We start from the raw sequence: 19,542 nt of genomic DNA on the forward strand, positions 1-19,542 counted from the left end.
CCTTTGGAGGATACTGCTCTAATACAACCCCTTCATTTTCTGGATAAAGGAATAGAAGCCCAGAGGTTGTTCTAGGTCATAAGGGATCAAGTAACAGAGTAGGATTCAAACTCAGCATCCTCCAACTCCAAATCTAGTATTCCCTCTGTGATGCATCAAATCAAGAAACAGGCATACTTGAAATGTGTTTTCTAAGGACAAGGTGGACCAAGACAAAGGTGACAAAGTCATTCAGTCTTTTGGGAGTGGTGTGTGTGGGGGGGGAGTATTTATTGGATATACACAAGGAAAGAAGAAGAATACATGGGGTTTGGAGAAGAGGAAGGAGTGGAACCAAAATATAAGCAACAGTATGCAAACTCCAAGAAAAGATGGTAGTCACAGAGATCAATGGGTATTATCAAAAAAGTCAATTCATACAGAGAAGGGCATACCAGTCCTATGGGGGAGTTTGGAATTCACAGGCTGTGCTCCATAGTGACACACTGGTCTTCAGCAGATCCAAGCCATAGAACAGAACCAGAGAGTTTCAGACATTGGGAGAGAAAGTCCAGAGATATTCTTTAACTCTCCTCTGAAATGAAATCTTGCCTGCAGAAAATAGCCATCCAATCTCCAGATGACTTTACAGTCAGTTCTCTCCCTCTTCAGTTTTTAGCATACAGGACATTGGCTCCCAGAAGCAGAAAGTTCTAGAGATAAAAGTACAAAGAAGACAGGAACGATCATCCTCTGCTTTCCAAAAAGACAACTTTAATTTAAGGAGAGACAAGTCATTTCCTTTGGGAACCCTCAGAAAATGGAAAGTTCCATTTTAAATAAAATAAAATCAACCCACAGCAGTCATAAATATTTCCTAGACCCTGTGATCTTAGTAAAACACAACCTGTGTCAGCTGCTTCTCGATCATTTCACAATCAGATGCCTTTCTGGAGGACCAATATAAATGTCATTTTCTGTCATCTAAATTTTCTTTCTGAAGTGCACAATAGCAAAATGGTGAGCTGCCTGGCATGACATTACCCTTCACCCAGAAGAGAATCTATTTCTAAAACTCAAGAACAATGTCAGCTGTGATTCACGGTTGCCCTGTGGTGACCATTTTCATCTTCATCAGCTTCATCATCATAAATATCATTATCATGATGATTTGGTTCTATGGAAAGAATTTTGGCTCTAGAAATCAGAGAACCAGTTTTTAAAGCTGTATGACCTTGGATAATCAATCAACAAGCATTTATCAAGTACCAGTTATATGACAGAGTGAGGTATTGTCATAAAGAAAAAAAGTGATAATCTCTGCTTCCAAGGTTTTTGTAGTCCATCAGAAAACCTTCTTGGGCTCAGCATTAATAACATGAAGGCTTTGGACTAATTGGTCTACAAGATCTCTTCAGCTTTAATATCATCACCACCCTGAGTATGCATCCTAAGATTCTATAAATATCATCCTTCCAAGTAGTGTTTCTAACACAAGAGAAAAATGCCAGTGTTACCTGACTTTTGCAGATAAGAAGTGAGAAAGATTTTTGCTGAATTTTCTTTGGGTACTGGGCTCATATTGCCATTTCTCCATAGTGAGTCAGACTATTTTAATAGTGGTTACATGGCATGGAGAATCAGTATTTTAATTCTTTTTTGGAACTGAATTATATGGACTGGTTGTTTATATGTTCCACATTCTTCATATCACTTCTTGTTCATTCTGACAGTAGAAGAATCCAGATAGTAAAAAAAAAGCTGAAAAAATGCACTTCCCTCCCTTCTTTGCAGAACTGACAGATTATGAGTATAGGATGTTTTATATATAAACTATATATACATATATATATATATATATATATATATATACATATAAAATATGGTCAGATTCAAGTTACGTCTTTGGTTTGCTGAAGTGCCTTTATTTCCTTTACCATTTGTAATGATAAATAGGGGAGGAATATTCTGAAAAATAAAGTGAAAATAAAAAATTAAAGAAACATTTTATTTGACTCCCAGGTACCTCCTCTGAATCTTTTATACAGAATAGAATAGGAATATGGAATGTTGTATAGAATATTGTATATAATGGGGCCTTCCTTTGCTGTCTATCCTTCCTCCTTGTCCCTCCCTTTTTTATTCTTTACTATAAGGGATAGTTCACCAGGAGAGAGAAGAGAGAGGGAAACACAGGTGATGTTAACAACAACTACAAAAGATGCTGGTAAGTTTTAAGAGTCCAAGGACCCTGCTTTACAATGAATTTCTGAAGGGATTTCAGTTTCTATTCCTGTTTTTACTTACTGGCCCAATTCAGTTTTGGATTCTTTTGCTAGTCCAGAATTTTCATCAACTAAATTCTTGTTACCCGTGGGAGCTCAAGGAAAATATGTCTCTGAATCTGAACCATTTGCTAGCTTCCAAAAGACAAACAACATAATGGGACATGACTATGCAAATGCAATCAGATCAGTTCCATAATCTCTCTTAACAGCAGCCTAAACATCTGAACCTAATTCTTCTTTGAGATGTCTTTTGTGGACATCCCTGTCACCATCAGACACCTGTTTTTCATTCTCATGACTCAGCCCATAGCCCTGGAAAGGGACCCCATAAACCATATCCCTACACATTTTTCCTTCTTAGGGTCCAGCATCTTCTTACTGACCTTAGAAGGTTGGACAATTAGGTCTTTCAGTTGAATATCTCTTGGCAACGGGAGAGGAAAACCTATCTCCAGATTTTCTGAAAATTATCACAGAAGAGAGAGAGCTGTTAAACAGAGAATTCAGGAAGGGTAGAGAGATAATCAAGTGTTACATTTGTTTATAAGGTAAATAGAGTCAACCTCCCACCCACTTCCTTAGTTCAATATTTAAGAAGTTGTAAGATTTTTATAAATGTAGATATTAGTCCTTCTACCAGTGCTGATCACAACCCCTCCAAATTAGACATTAGGTCCCTTCCCCATTTCCCTTGTGGCTCTTAGTACTTCTCAAAAGCATTCAATATTCATAGTTGTGACAGTCACAAATTTTCTGAGGGGAAAGCAAGGCAGGAAGGGTTCCTAAATGCATTTTACAGATGGAGAAAGTGATGCTTTGTTCAGAGTAAAATAAGAAGCAGAACAGGGAATCCCCTTTCCACTTCCTTCACCCAAAAGCAATGAATGAAAAGATGTCTTCTCATCTGTCTCTTACCATTGACTGCAGGTAACAGTGTGTTCAGAGCATAGTAATTCAGGATTGCTTGGATTAAAGGTACCTGGGGGTGGCAGGGGATATAGAATGAGCACATATACAGTGTATGAATTGAGGCAAAGGGAATAAGAAATTTGGAAAATGATATCAACAATGATAATAAAAACATAAACAAAAATAAACAAAAAACCCAAAATGGAACACAATGAAATTACAATAATTAAATTTGGTCATGAAAAAGGGATGATAAAATTTTCCTCCCTCCATTGTAGAGCTGTGATATGAAACATAGTCTCAGTTAATATGTTGGTTAGTTTTGCTGAACTTCTTTTCTTCTCTTTTGTTTTTCTTATTCCAGAGTTCAAATCTGACCTCAGATATGTATTATCTATATGACCTGGGTAAGTCACTTAATGTCTGTTTGCTTCAGTTTCCTTAATGGCACTTATCACCCAAAATTATTTTGAGAATCACATAAGATAATTATGAGTAAAGGGCTTAGTACAATGTGGGGCACTTTGTAGGAACTATATAAATGTTAGCTATAATTATCACCATCATCATCATCATTATTCTTTCTTACAATTTTCTCTGGTAACAGAAAAAAGTTCATACAAGTGGCCCAAAAACAAAAGATAACAAAAAAGTCAAAAAGAAAAGTTGTTTTAAAGAAAACACAAATAAAAAAATAAAATCATAATCCATAATGCAAGAACTTCATAATTAGCTGGAATGACTTTTGGATATCTTCTCATCCAGAGGCGTTAAACTCAGAAATGTGGGTCAACAAACAATACATAAGTATCCCTGCCATTGAACACTGACCTAGAAAACCACATATTAATATATCTAGGTTCTGTTGTGTTTTTATTTATTTTATTAAGTATTTTCTGATTATATTTTTCCTAAATTTAGTATCATATTTTCCCCAATTACATATAAAAAATTTTCAACATTAATTTTTAAAATTGATTTCCAAATTTTTTCCCTTCCCTTCTCATACCCCTCATTGAGAAGGCAGGCAATTTGGTATAGATTATACATATATAGTCATGTAAAACAACCCAATATTAATCTGGTTCTAGGAACATTCTGAAGTGTTGCAGACACATTGGCCCAGATCAATAAGTTGATCACCTCTGCTCTAGTCTAACCCTTTCATTTTACAGAAAGAGGGAACTGATGACCAGAGTGGGAAAATGACCCTTATGAATGCCATATTATCTATATCAGTGGAAGGGATATCCCCACCTACCAAATCACTTATTTTTAATTATTGAATTCTTGGAAATATTCACGTCATTTTGGGGGGGGAAGGAAAAGAAAAATGACTTGCAAAACTTCTCTTTTTGGAAGGCACTCACCCCTTCTGGGGCAGCTAGGTGGCAGAGTGAACTGAGCCTAGAGTCATGAAGACCTGAGTTCAAATCCAGTCTCAGTCATTTAATAGCTTTGTGACCTTGGGAAAGTCACTTAACCTTGCTTGCCTCAGTTTCCTGACCTGCAAAATAAGTAGGAAAAGGAAATGGCAAACCATTCCAATATTTTTGCCAAGAAAACCCCAAAAGGGTTACAAAGAATCAGACATGACTGAAACTCAATAACAACAGCAAGGCCTCTGACCACTCCAAAACCTTCTGATTACTTTCTCCTCTGTATCAGGCTGCCCTTCTCTCCTTCTCCCTCTAGGGATCTGGGGCAATGACAGCATGGCCAGGCAAAGAATAATAGGGAGCTGAGAGCTTGGATTTGCTTAAAGTTGAGAATGTGTAGGGTGCCATAGGTTTTCATTGAGCATGCATACATACATACATACATCAGTGGTTTCTTTTTGACCTGATTTCCTCACTTGGATGAAACCCTTGGCATCCTTCAATAGTTGGCAAACTACTCTATGCTTCTGGAACATTATTCTTTGCCCTGAGGGATCTCAGAATTTTGTTTCAGTTGATTTTTAGTCATGCCTCTTTGTGGCCCCATTTGGAGTTTTCTTAGCAAAGAGACTGGAGTGGTTTGCCATTCCCTTCTCCAACTCATTTTGCAGTTAGGGAAACTGAGGATTAAGTGACTTGGCCAGGTTCCCACAGTTATTAATAAGTGACTGAGGCCAGATTTGAATTCAAGAAGATGTCTTCCTGACTCCAGGCCCATTCACCATGCCACCTAACTGTCTCAATATAGTGAAGATTTAATTTGTTGACAATGCAAGATTGATTAGGCTTCTGCTCCAGAGCCATCACTTGGGTCTTGGAATTTGTTTATCTCTCCTTCCTCTTCTACTTTGTTTTCCTTTATTTCCATTACCTGGGTAGAATTCATATGGGAAGAGGAGGCTTTGTACCTTACAAAGCATACCAGCCCAGAACAGGCAGCAAGCTGCAGTTTGTTACAGAGGCTTATGGATGTAGAATTTTCTGGGTGTGGGGTGCTGTAGTATATTCTTTTGAGAACCACTAATATTGTTTAATCAAAAATAACTTATCAAGTTACTCGTGACCAAGAATGTTCTAGAACCAACTTGAATTTATTAAATTTTAGGTATGAGCAACAAAATCAGTAAACCCCACAAATTAGGCTTGATTGTTTTGTTGATTGTCTAGACTTAAAAATTGATAGAGTTTAGCTATGTGGCAAAATGGATAATGCACAAGCCTTGCAGTCAGGAGAATCTGAATTCAAATTCTGCCTCAGATACTTACTAGCTGTGTGACCTTGGACAACTCACTTAACAACAATTGCTTCCCCTCCCCCCCAAAAAATGTTAATAGAACAGATGCTGATGTGGACATTTTTTATATAGTCAGTTGATAAATAGCCACCAGCAAAATCCTGCTTATGACCCATTCAAGCCCTGCCCTCTCCCACAAGCCTTCCGAAATTCCTCCACCACATTCTAATTTACTTTGAGCTCCCAAAATATTGATTATCTGCTCCTTCACAAGGCCTTTCCTAGTCTCTTTAATCAGCAATGACTACCTTCCAACCCCAGACCTCCCACAGCAATTTGTTCCCATATTTCTAAGATTTATTACTAATGTTGTATATTGTAGTTCTCTGCATTTATATTTTGTACCTGCTTAAACTGAGAAGCTCACTGTGAGCAGGGACCAAACATGTCCTAAATTCGTCCCCACCCTTTTGTATTAATGTGCATGCAGCAAGCATTTATAAATGTTTACTGAATAATTATATGTGTTCATCTATTCATTTTTATCTCTCTACTCTATACTAATTTATGCTATTACTTAACTTCTTCTCACTTGTATATATTCTATCTCCCCAAACAGAACAAAAAGTTGTGGACCAAGAAAAAAGAGTAAACCTCTTCCTTCTGGCTTCCCCCTCCCATAACCCAGAACAGAAGGAGGCACTGAAGGGAGTTCAAGAAAGAAGGATAGAGTGAATGACAAAGAAAGAAAATAACTTACATTAATTGGACCAATGTATGAGTGTTTTAGTTCCATGGTCAATGAACTATGTGAGGAAAGAGAAAACGAAATGAGTTCCTTCACAATGTAGGTTTTGCTACTATGTGGACAGCAGTAGCTATCCAAGGTAATCTCCCTGCCTCCACCCCATCCCATCTCTGTCTAGTGCCTGGTAGGGTTATGTCTGACATGACCAGATCCGAATGAGTAGAGTCCTAGGAATAAAACTTTCTTGCTTATGTTAATTCCAGACTGTAGGACTCTCTGTTTTTGAGAGTCGACTCACCAACATTTGAGGATAGAGCAAAATAAGAAATGCATCAAGCAAAATTAATGTTTACTTAGAAAAACCTAAAGAGAACTAAAAATTAATTGAAACAAACATCTTCAGCAAAGTTGTAGGATATAAAATAAACTTATACAAATCATCTACATTTCTGTATGTTACCAATAAAATCCCACATGAAGAATGATAAATTCCATTTAAAATAACAACAGATGGCTTAAAATACTTGAAATTCTACTGCCAAGACAAACATAGGCATTATATGAACATAATTACAAACACTCTTTATGTTAATAGAGACAGATCTAAATAACTGGAAAAATATTTATTTCTCACGAGTAGGGCCAAGTCAATATAGTTAAAATTGAAATATTACCTAGATTAATTTACTTATTTAGTGCTATGACAATAAAACTATTAAAAAGCACTTCATAGAGAAAAAAATTCTTTTAGAAGAACAAAAGGTCAAGAATCTGGAGGGAACCCATGAAAACAAAAGTGCAAAGTAGACCTAGTAGTACAAGGTTTCAAACTATGATACAAAGCTGTAATTATCAAAATGATTTGAAACTCAGTAAGAAATAGAGAGGTTGATAAGTGGAGGACATTAGTACACAAGGAATGAGCACAGTAACCTAGTCCTTGATAAACCCAAAGATTCTAGCTATTGGGACAAATACTATTTGACAAACAAAAAACCCTTCTAGGAAAACTGGAAAGTAAACTGGCAGAAACTAGGCAGACTAACATCTCAGACCATATACCAAAGATAAGTTTAAAATGGTTACAAGATTTATATATAAAGAGTGATCACATAAGCAAATTGGTGTAGAACAGAAGACATTTTCTGTCAAATCTATGAACAGGAGAAAAATTAATAACCAAATATGGGTGAGCTTATCTGAGCAACTCCTAACTATACAATGTCCTATATCAGGGAGCAAAATTCGAAGGTAATGAGACATAGCACGTTGGATAGGATGAAGGTTGAGAAAAAGCTAAATAAGTCATGGTACTTTCAAAATATTGCCATGGAGTATTTGTGGCAAATTACAGGGCTATTAAAAAACAATGGCTACAATGTATATAGAAAAACATGAAGAAACGTTTAAGAACTGATATAAAATGAAGTAACAGAATCAGAAAAATAATGTACACAATGACATAAATTGTAATGTAAATTTATTATGATTAAATTGAAAAAAGAACAACAAAAATCAAAATTGAATACTGTGAAATTACAATAAGTAGACTCAGACCCAAAGAAAAGTTATGAAAAATCTATCCCCCTCTGATTTGGTTGATTGCATTGCTTATTTTGATAAATTGTTATTTTCTCTTTTTAAAAAAAATCTTTATTATAGGCTCTCTGGGGAGGAATACTATTTGAAAAGAAGATATAATATAAAGAGTTGCCATTAAAAACATTTTGATGTAGATCAAGGTCAAGAAGAGTCAAAGGATGAGGGAGGAAAAGCAAGTTCTACCCCTGCATCAAAAGATCAAACAAGGTAAGAAGCCATAGTAATGGCCACCCTGATGAAGGTTCTAAGTATCATGACATATATGGATGGGTTAGAAAAACTGGAAACTGATCCAGCCAATCTTAAAAGAGATAAAAGAAATAAAAGGAAAAGAATGCAAATGTACAAAATATTTATAGCATCTCTTTTTGTGCTGTCAATGAAAAGGAAACTAAAGAGTTGCCCAACAAATGGGAAATGACTGAATAGTTTATGCCATTGAATTTGATGGAATACTCTTCCTTCAAAGAAACCAGGAAATACTTGGATGAACTGATGTAGAGTGAAGAGAGCAAAAATAAAAATAACATTGTGGAAACAATTCTGAAAAACTTAAGAACTTTGATCAATCAATGACTAACCAGTAGACCCAGTTTGAAACAAGCCACCCACTTTTTGACAGAGTGATAATAGATTCATGGTATAAAATGAGACATATATTTGGGAGTATGGAATGCTATGCATATTTGATAATACAGTTTTATTTTTATTTTTCTCCCAAATGAAATGAAAAGGGGGAGGGAGATAAAATAGATTTTTGTTCATTGGAAAAATTCAGTTAATTTTTTGTTAAAGCACTTAAAAGAATAAGAGATGTTTACTCCAAAATATAACCTAGGAGAAAAGGAAGTTAACCTATATATTTGAAGGCCTGTCAGATGGGAGAAATTGAGCTTGTTTTTTAGTACTAGAGGATAAAATTAGGAGCACAGGGTAAAATTATAGATAGACAAACAGATTTATACTCAATAAAAGGAAAAACTTTCTAACAATCATTTCTGTCAAAAAATAGAATGGTTACCTCATAATATTCATAATACTTTTCTTTTTCTTATTTGTATCTTCAAAGCTCAATCTACCTCATAGTAGGTACTAATAAATGTTCCCTGATTATTGACTAGCTTCTCCTTGCTAGGGGTCCTCAAAAGGAGGTCTAGTAGCCACTTATCAAGAATGCTATAAAGGAGATTCCTGTACAGGTACAGCTTGGATTGGTTGCCATGTGAGGTCCCTTACAAACTAAAATTAGGATTTAGAGTGGTGGAATGAACCCAAATAACTTAAATTTAATTAAGCTTTTGCAGGGACTGAACTTGTCCATTCCCCCAGAGCAAATTTTGCCTGTTATGAAGTCTTATTGAAAATACACTTTTTTTTAATAGGACTGTCCCAGAAAATCTAGTATTTATGATTGGTAAACCTTCCTCTTACTGTCCATCTAACCCATTAATACTAGAAGAGATTGAGTTTGAAAATCCCAGAAAGAGCACAGAGGCTGGTAAGAGAGAAGGAAAGAAGGAAGATTACACTTCTGAAGGGATCAGAAAGATGCAACTTTTTCTTTCCTACAATGGGTTGACAACAATAACAAAATGGAACTATTTATACTGTCAAGTCGCCAATTGAAATAACAAAATTAGGAATAAAACAAGAGTACCTTGAACAAACCAGGTCTTGTTTCTTACCTTCCTGCATTTACAGACGAGACAAGTCTACTGCCATTCACGCCCATAGTAGCCCAAACAGTGGTTTCCTAGGAATGAGGAGCAATATCATTAGCACTTACATTTAGCTGGTGATAAGAAAGGTGGAACAAGGATCTGGTGAGTACTCTGGAAATTGAACTTGGAAAATAAGTGAAGAGGATGAGGGGCAGATAGTAAAGTAACATCCATATAAATCTAGAAGGTTGGAACTGAAAGGAACCTTAGAATATATCAGATATATAATAGAAATAAATAGCTCTATAGACACAAATGATATAGATATATAGAAAAATGGATTTTGCTGATCTTGGAACATAGAAAATCAGGCTAAAAAGGATAATAGAACATGAAGTTCATTTTTTATTTATTTTTCACTAATCTTTAACTGAAATTTAGTATTTTCTTCAATTTCTAATTTTTTTTAAAAAAGCATGATTCTGAGAAAAGGTCCATAGCCTTCACACACTGCCAAAGGGATCCATAGCACAAAATAAGTTAAGAACACACAATCTAGTGTTTTCACATTTTATAATGTTTATCTTACAATATGTTTTATAATATCTTCAGAGACTACCTTGCTTGAGGTGTCAGAGTAAATTAGAGTTGGAGTTTGGAACTTAAACCTAGGTCGGAAGCACTAGATTAGGAATGATGGGAAATGGGTTAGAATACTGGTTTGGCAACTTCAGATAGGATCTTGGACAAATAACTTGACTTCCTTGAAATTCAATTTCTTCATTTTTTGGGGAATGCTGAATTAGATGATTTATAATGTCCCTTAACATTCTAAATCTTGCCAGTAGAAGTCTTGGATACCTATCTTCTCTGCTGTTTGGGGAGGCTAAGGCTGCTGAATCACAGAAGCAGAGGAGTTCTGAACTTCAGGAAGGCTAAAATTGATGAGGTGCCCACTATAAGGCTGTTTCTAATATGTTGACCCTGACTGGGCATCTCCTCCTGTGTCCAAGGAGCATTGAACTAACCCCAGTAAAAAAAAAAATGAGCAGGTTAAAGGCTCCACATTAATCAATAGTGATGGTATTCCATTAGTGGCTACTACACTTTCAGACTTAGATAAGGAAAGCCAATTTCAAAACAGACAAAAATTCCTCTAAATTCCATGATCTTATATATACCAGACCAATGTCTTTTTTTCCTCTATCAAGCTATATGCATATTAGTAATTGTGGAAAAACTCTTTTTAATACAGAAATATTTTGAGACTTTTTCAACAAATCATAATTGCTTTTAACTACATGTACGGAAACCAGATAATTTAGACAATAAGGATAAAAATTAGGTGGCAGCTTCCCAAACCAAAGGAGAGATGTCTAGAAGAAAACCTTCTCTAGTCAGCAACTTTGCAAACTCAAATCAGAGACAGCTGTCCTCCATCTAAGAGATTTTTGAACCAACCCTTCCCATGTTAACTAGTCCCAGACTGACCACACTAAGCGAGAAAAGAGGTGCCCGGAGGGAATTGGGTAGGATGACAAAGGCCTGGAGGTCCATCACTGGTGAGAGGGTCACTTTCCCTGGATTGAAGACCATGATGGGAGGAGAAGAAGTTGATAGCTGAAGTTCCATTTGCATATTGGGATACAGTTTGCCCAACTGTAGAGGTAAGAAGATACATTAAGAGTGGATAAGATCAAGCATAAAGGGAAAGGGATGCATTGCATACCTCAGACAGATTCAAGTTCTCTAGACAAGTAAGTCTTCATTTTTCACAGTCTTTTTTAAATTAATTAATTTATTTGTTTGTTTGTTGGGTGAGGCAATGGTATTAAATGACTTGCCCAAGGTCACACAGCTAGGCAATTATTAAATGTCTGAGGTCAGATTTGAACTCAGGTTCTCCTGACTACAGGACCAATGCTCCATCTACTGTGCCACCTTAGCTGCCCTCTCATTTTTCATAATCTTTTAAAGCAAAATAATAATAATAACATACCTTTAACTATATCAGCCCATATCCCAGGATTAAGCTACTGGTATTGGGAAGGTAAAGAAAAAGGCAATTGACATTTATATAGTGACTACTTTGTGTCAGATACTTTACTAGATGCTTTATAAATATTATTTCAATAAATCCTTTTAAAATAAACAGTTATTTTCATCATTTTACAATTGAGTAAACTGAGGCAGACATTGAGTGACTTGCCAAGGGCCACACAACTGAATTTGAATTCAGAATTTCCTTCTTCCAGGCCCAGCTCTCTATCTACTCTAGCACCTGCCTGCTTGTTCTTAGTAGTAGACAGTGAGAAACATTTAGAATTAAGATTTTCATAATACTGTTAATGTCTATCTATTCCTAAAGTCAGCCTTCACCACATTACTGGAGAGAAATTATTAAGTTTGCTCTTGACTAAAGCTCTGCATTCAGATCCCAGCTCTGCTCTTTACTATCTAGGTGATCTTAGGTAAGCCACTTAATTTCCCAGGTCCTCATGTTCCTCATGTGAATGAAAGGTTGTTTCTAGCTCTATCTCTCTAAACTTTTCTACTGGAAATGAATTCTTTTCAACAATAGCTGATTCCCACAGAATTATAATGCTCAAGAGGCACTAGATCATCATGAGACTTGGAATCAGGAAGACTCATATTCTGACCTCAGACACTTGCTAGCTGTGTGACCATGGGTAGGTCACTTAACTCTGCCTCAGTTCCTTATCTATAAAAAGGGGCAAACCCCTCTAGTATCTCTGTTAAGGAAAAACCCCAAATTATGGTCTGAAGAGTCAGAACATGACTGAAAATGGAGGCTAAAGGCATTTCTTAGAGTTTCTGGATCACCAAAGGGTTGAGAGGAAATGTAATTGTTTTGAGATTGCATGAGTTAGTCTCACTCTTTCTGAAAGCTGGGAGAAGGGGTCTTACCTGAGGGACCAGTGCTCGGAAGGAGGAGGTGAACAGTCGAATGTGAAAATCCGATGGTATCTGGACCAAAAGAAGCATAAATGAATTTAGAATTGATGCAGAAATCAGAACACTTCTGCTAAGAAGAAGGGACTGTCAGTTGGCTAGAATAGAAGGAGTTGGAATGGGCTGATGGTTATCAGTCTTCCTGTCTCCCCCAACCAGTGAGTGTTGCTATGATAACTGGAGAAGAGCACTGAGATTACTACTGGGCTAAGAGAAGGGACTTGCCACCAAAATCCAACACATTTCTACTTCTACCTTGGCCTTCTGGTTGACTTTCTTAAAAGGGATAGATGATCCAGATTAGAGAGAGACATCTTTCCATAAGTATATAGGCACTTTCTTTTGCCATTGACATATGGCTCTGGAATTTATTGTAAACAATAAAACCTTAGAGGGAGTCTTTATCAGACCCTGCTTCCAAGAATCCCTAAAGCCAAGACACCAGAGGTATTCCTCTAGTCTATCATCCTCTAGTCTATTTCATCCTTGGGAAGCAGGATATGGTCTTATTTTTTTGTGTGGAAAAAAATAGAAGTCCCTTAGGCTACTACCGCATTCTTAGGAAAATGTTGGGAATAATTTCCTAGAGATAAAGAATCTATTCTAGTATTTTGACAAGCCAGGTTCAACACATCTTGAGGGTTCCCATAGCCCCTACCCCAACTCAAATTCTTCTTACCCCTACTAATAATAATCACAGAATCCTAGAAACTCTAGGAGATAAAGGAATTTCATTAACTTTAACCCATACCTGATACATGCATTTATGTACATACAGGTATCTATTTATCTCTCTGTCTTCTCTCCCCCCATTTCTCTACTTTTCTCTCTTCTTTTCTCTTTCTTTGTTTTCTATCTGTTCCTCTCTGTTTCTCCCCTTTCTCTCTCTCTTCTTTCCATCCCTCTCCCTTCTCTACCACTTTCTTCTTCTTCTTCTTCTTCTTCTTCTTCTTCTTCTTCTTCTTCTTCTTCTTCTTCTTCTTCTTCTTCTTCTTCTTCTTCTTCTCTCTCTCTCTCTCTCTCTCTCTCTCTCTCTCTCTCTCTCTCTCTCTCTCTCTCTCTCTCTCTCTCTCTCCTAAGACAGTATGCAAGATTTAAGATCCAATTCACCCACAGTATAGAAATCATGAACCTAGATAAAGGGAAGAACTATCTTACCCTTTTTAAGTCACATGACCCTTAAAACTAGAACTGTGGTTTTGTTTAATTTAATTTGTCCTTTTCAATTCTAGCTGCAGGTTCCTAGGTCTATACTCAAGTCTTGGAGACAGGACATCAGAATGAGTATTGAAGCTGACCCAACAAGGAAGCCTGAAAAGCCAGGATTACAGGCCCAGGGAAAGTTTTAGAAATAGAATGTGGTGGGATTATGCTAGGTAGGAAATGAGGTTGAATTAGGTTAAATTGTTAACCTAATCTCTATCCCTGCTCAGAGTGAGGCAAGGTATACCCCCCACCATGTTGGGAGGGAAGTATGTGCATATTTGTTTTTATAATACTTTTGAAGTCAATATTCCTTTGTAAAAGTTAATCATATTGTTATGTGGTTAAATAGGGGCTTGGGACAATAGCAGAGAGACACTAGACTCCTTCCACCTCTTTAACAATCTAAGAGAACCACAGGGAAGGAGTGAAAGGTAATATACCTGGTCTTCAGGAGGGAGGTCCACCATTATTTATATTTCGCATGTTGTTTACTTATTATCTTCTCCATTAGAATGGGAGTGCTTCATGGGCTCTATCCCTCCAGAACTTAGGAAAATGACTCATAAGTGCTTATTGACCAATTGATTTTTATACCTTCCTTTCCCCCTTAAACTATAAGCTCCTTGTACAATTTATACTACAACATTAAGATTATAAAAAATGAGCAATCTTGAAAGACTTAAAGGACTCTGGACAAGGCAATGACCAACCATGATTCCAGAGAGTTAGTGATGGAGAATGCTAACCACCTTCTGACACAGAGGTGATGGACTCAAGTTTAAAAATGTTGCCGTTTTTCATGGTTAATATAGGGATATGTTTTCCTTGGATTGGAAAAGGAGGGCAAGTGGGAGGGAGAAAATATAAATTCCTAATAACTGGAAAAGAAAAAAAACCAGAAACTAAGAATATCAAGTACTTAAAAAGCAATGTCCTAGCTATTTTTGTTCCTTCCAGATCTGGAACTCTAGGAATTCTATGTATATGCTGTCTTCTGGTCTTAGGGGATATATAACTAGACTTTAATCCCAATACAATCAAGCTCTGATTGTACTTTCTGACCCCAGAGGTCACTTCCTCCAAACCTCCTTCCTTACCATGTCATCTGTGATGGTATAATTCATGATGCCTGCCTCCCAGTAAACCTGGCTGGCTGTATTGAAGACACTATCAGAAATTCCAAAGTAAACCATGAGGTAATTGTCATCAGGGAGATTTATGGCAAGAGGTTCAAAGGGAGCAAGAGATTGATGACTTTGCCTGAAAAACTCACCCTGCAAAGAGAAAGAAATATCATTAGTCAAGGACTCTCACCTTAAAACAGAATGTACCTAAATCAAGTCCAAGGATTAGTTTTCTAAGATCCTCGGAATACCCAGAGAAGGGTGTGATACAAACGTTGCCTTAAATGATTGCCAATCTCTCCATACTCCAAAATCTCCCTTCCCAGTAGTTTAGAACTCCATCCATTAGAGATTCATTAAAGAAAATACATTAAAGTGTAGTTTTTCTGATTCAAAGCCTCAGCTTTCTAAAAAATGGAATTTGAACTGTCTAATTCACAGAGTTGCAGCAAGAAAAAAATGTTCATAAAGTGCTACAGAAATGTGAGTTATATTGCTCTACCCTGTATGAATGAATGCAACCATCCCTAGTGATCATTATATGCACAGAGATAGACACTTTCTCATACTATCTGGAAAATAATTCATTTATATAGTGCTTTGAGACTTATAAAGCCTTTTTTTACAACAATCCTTTGAAACAAATAGTGTTAGAATTCTTATAATCTTTTGTACATATGAGGAAACTGAGGCTAGCAGAAACTGATTTCCTTTCTCATCCCATAGCTAGTAAGTTCTAGAGCTAGGACAAAACCAGTCTTCCAACAACACTTCCAGTGCCGTTTCCACAACACCTCAGCTTCTGAGACCCTGAAGATGAGAAAAGCCTGGGGTTACAAATGATAACTAAGTGGCCACCAAGGATCTTGATCTTTTCTGATCTCATGATCATGGAAGAAGTCAGTGAGAAAGCAAGTAAGTCTATAATTAAGGTCTCCTGACATTTAAGGTGGTTCTACACTTCAAAGGTTCTGATATACCCTGAGGCAGAACCAATGAGAGATACTCTTTTTTTTTTTTTTTGCTTGCCCAAGACCACACAGCTAGGTAATTATTAAGTGTCTGAGACAGGATTTGAACCCAGGTACTCCTGACTCCAGGGCCAGTGCTTTATCCACTTCACCACCTGACTGCCCCCCTTCATCATTCCTAACAGACATATGATTTGCAAAACTTATTCTATTTCTTTTGTTTTGATTCAACTGACATTAAAGGTTACATGTAAATATAAAAAATTCAATTCAAAAAACATTTTAAATTCAATGTAAACATGTAAATTTCAATTCAACAATTATTTGTGTGCAAGATTTCCTTGTGAGATGTTGGGGATAAATCAAAAACTTATTGGTCCTTGCCTTCAAGGAACTTATTTTTTATTGGGGGATGGGAGAGAAAAGATGCCACATAAACATAGGTAAATACGTGAGTGAAAGAGACACCCAGGTGGCACAATGAATAGAATACTGGTTTTGGAATCAACAACACTCCTTTTCAGGAGTTCAAATCCACTTAATGCACTTAATAGCTGTATGACCCTAGACAAGTCACTTAATACTATTTGCCTAGGTTTCCTCATCTGTAAAATGAGCTGTAGAAAACAATTGACAAATCACTCCAGTATCTTTTCTAAGAAAACCCCCAAAATGGAATCACAGATAGTCAGCCGAAATTGAAATGCTTGAATAACAATAATGAGAGAGTGGTTAGATCAAGAGCCCTAGGAATATTTAAGAGCACCAAAGGTCAGGTGGAATAATAAAGGTTTTATATGCATGTGTACACAAGCACACACAAGCACATAAAATATTTCTGAGTTTTGACTTTAAGGAAAATGCTATGATTTAAAGCAGCAATAATAAAAGAAGGAAGGCATTATAAGAAGAAAGAATGGCTTATATAAATACATTTGGAGAGAAGATGAAATGGTTTGGGCAATAGCCAAGAGTCTAGTTTGGCTAAAGTGTAGAATGTATGAAAAGGAATAATAATATAAAGTAAAGCTGGAGGACCAGTTTGTGTCTAAATTTCAGAGATTCTTATATGCCAAGTTAAAAATTTTATATTTATTGTGGGATAATAGAACCTGAACTAAAAGGGACCCCAGATGTTATCTTGTGCAAAGCCTTAATTTTACAGATCAGGAAACAGATCCAGGGAGGTTAAGTGCTTTGTCCAAGGTCACAAAGCTAGTAAGCATCAGATGAGGGTTTTTGAATCCAGAGTCTCTGACTTCAAAGTTCAGGATTTTTTTTTTTTACATTGTAATTTTGTTAATTGAATACTTAAATCTCTAACTTTAAAATGGGTTTATTTTATAGACAAAGACATTTCTGACTCATTTCTTATTTATTCACATCTGAGAACACAAAAACAAAAATAGTCATAGCTAACATTTATATATTGTCAAAATGCTTCATATACATTATCTCATTTGAGTCTTACCCCAATCTTAAGAGGAAAGTAGTACAGATACTATTAAGCCCATTTTATAGATGAGGAAACAGAACAATTAAGTGACTTGATTATGATCACATAGCAAGGGAGGATAAAGAATAAAATTCAAACTTTAAGCTATTTTTATTTTTTTATTCCAAATCCAGCATGTATAGATCTTGTGCTACCCTACTCAGACACCACTGTCTGCCTATTTGGCAGAAAATTAGAACTGAATTTGAACTCCAGCTACCTATTAATTATATTGTATAACTTGGACAAGTCACTTACTGGCAACTAGATTGTTACCCCCATGTCTTGAACAGGTTTTTCCTCCATCACCATCCTGCTGTTCTCCTTAACATCTTCTCCAAGTCCTTCTTATGTTTGTACTAGGTGTAGGTGTCACCTCTTCCATACCTTCCCCAACTCACCTCGTTTGACCTTTCTTATGTATGTATGTAATCACCATCTGCTGTATTCTGGTTATATAGGTCTCATCTCCCTACTAGTCAAGTTGTGGGCTAGTTTCCAGTTTTCCAAGCCTAACTCACATCCTGGGAGCTCCCCAACACCTGCTTGTGCCTGCTCTAGGCTCATAGTAGATATCTGTGTGTGTTCTCTAGGAAAAAGACTCACAGTGAAGCAAGTCTCTGATCCCCTCAGTATTATGGGCATAGAATGAAGGATACTTTTAAAGCCCTGACAACTGTTCTTATTTCTTATGAGATGGGTGGCACAATGGACCTGCTGTCAAGAAGATCTGAATTCAAATCCAGGTCCCCTTACTATCTAGGTACTAAATTTGCTCAAATGAGCTAATATTTGTAAAGTGTTCAGCATAGTGTCTGCCACACACATAGTGTTTTTGCCCTTTCATTATTCATTGTGTGACCCTGGACAAGTCATTTATCCTCTGTCTAACTTTCCATAAAATAGGAATAATAATAGCACCTACTTTCCATGGTTATTATGATTATTAAATGAGATAATATTTACAGTGTTTTATAAATCTTAAGTACTATATAAATGCTACCATCTTCATTTTGGAGAGTGTGGTAAATTGTTAAGATGTAAAAAAACGTATATCAATAAAATCTTTTTAAAGAAAGTGGGAAACAGTAAAGAGATCTTGAAAAGTATGGTGGTGAGGCATGAAGACTGTGTCTCATGTTTCCCCAGGCTCTGCATACTGTAAGTCCTTGGTCAATGATTCAAACTAAGGGATAGATGGCAAGACAGCCTAGTAACTGGGAATTTCCCCAGACATGCTCTTTGAGGAGAAGAGATTCAATCTTTAGGAGGATTCTACCTCCACTTTAACTTCAGAAAGTCTGCTAAATGAGATTCCTCACCTTAAAGGGTGTATCCAAGCTGTGAGATGTGGCCTGGGGTGATCCAGACAAGCTGTAATCCATGCCAGCAATTGAGTCAATTTTGGCTATGACTAGAAACCAAGAAAGAAAAACATAATTAGGGTCTTTCTCATTCTCTCAATATTCCAGAGAGCTGTATCTGACCTGTGTGTACAAGAAGTTTCACCTAGAACTTAGATGATACCTGTTGGACCAAAAATCTCCAATGCATCATCAACATTCTACTCCCTCATTCTATATGTTACCCCTGGAAACTTTGTAAGCCTGATAGATTTGTATGTTGTCTAAACTAGTCACCTCAAAATATCTGCTCCTCCAGGCCTAGTTGCTCAGGAGATGATGATTCTGTCTGAGGCCATATGATGGAGGAGTCCCTCCTTGAAGCCTTCCCTGACTCCTCTTGGGAAAAGTGACTTTGCTACCAGAATTGAGGGTATGCCTTTCTATCCCTTCAATGAAAGTTTGGGGAACTATGGCTATGGAATATTGCATATGCTGTCAAATGTGGTCAATTTTGCCAAACTATTTTTTCTTTATTTTTTCTTTTTAAATTTTTATATATTTGTATA

General features: G+C 36.5%; 1 protein-coding gene across 1 annotated transcript in view; it reads right to left on the reverse strand.

Annotated features, from left to right (window-relative positions):
- Positions 1-235: 235 nt before the first annotated feature.
- Positions 236-19,542, reverse strand: part of LOC141505765 (lipopolysaccharide-binding protein-like) — a 30,445-nt gene continuing 11,138 nt past the window's right edge. The window contains exons 7-15 of the mRNA XM_074211905.1: positions 18,953-19,044; positions 15,138-15,314; positions 12,790-12,849; positions 11,353-11,520; positions 9,886-9,953; positions 6,611-6,656; positions 3,183-3,246; positions 2,651-2,727; positions 236-692 (exon numbers count right to left, since the gene is read on the reverse strand). Of these exons, the coding sequence (XP_074068006.1) occupies positions 648-692; positions 2,651-2,727; positions 3,183-3,246; positions 6,611-6,656; positions 9,886-9,953; positions 11,353-11,520; positions 12,790-12,849; positions 15,138-15,314; positions 18,953-19,044 (797 nt within the window). The 3' untranslated portion in view covers positions 236-647. The remainder of the gene's footprint in view (positions 693-2,650; positions 2,728-3,182; positions 3,247-6,610; positions 6,657-9,885; positions 9,954-11,352; positions 11,521-12,789; positions 12,850-15,137; positions 15,315-18,952; positions 19,045-19,542) is intronic.

This window comes from Macrotis lagotis, chromosome 1 (genome assembly GCF_037893015.1).
Source record: "Macrotis lagotis isolate mMagLag1 chromosome 1, bilby.v1.9.chrom.fasta, whole genome shotgun sequence".
NCBI classification, from domain to species: domain Eukaryota; kingdom Metazoa; phylum Chordata; class Mammalia; order Peramelemorphia; family Peramelidae; genus Macrotis; species Macrotis lagotis.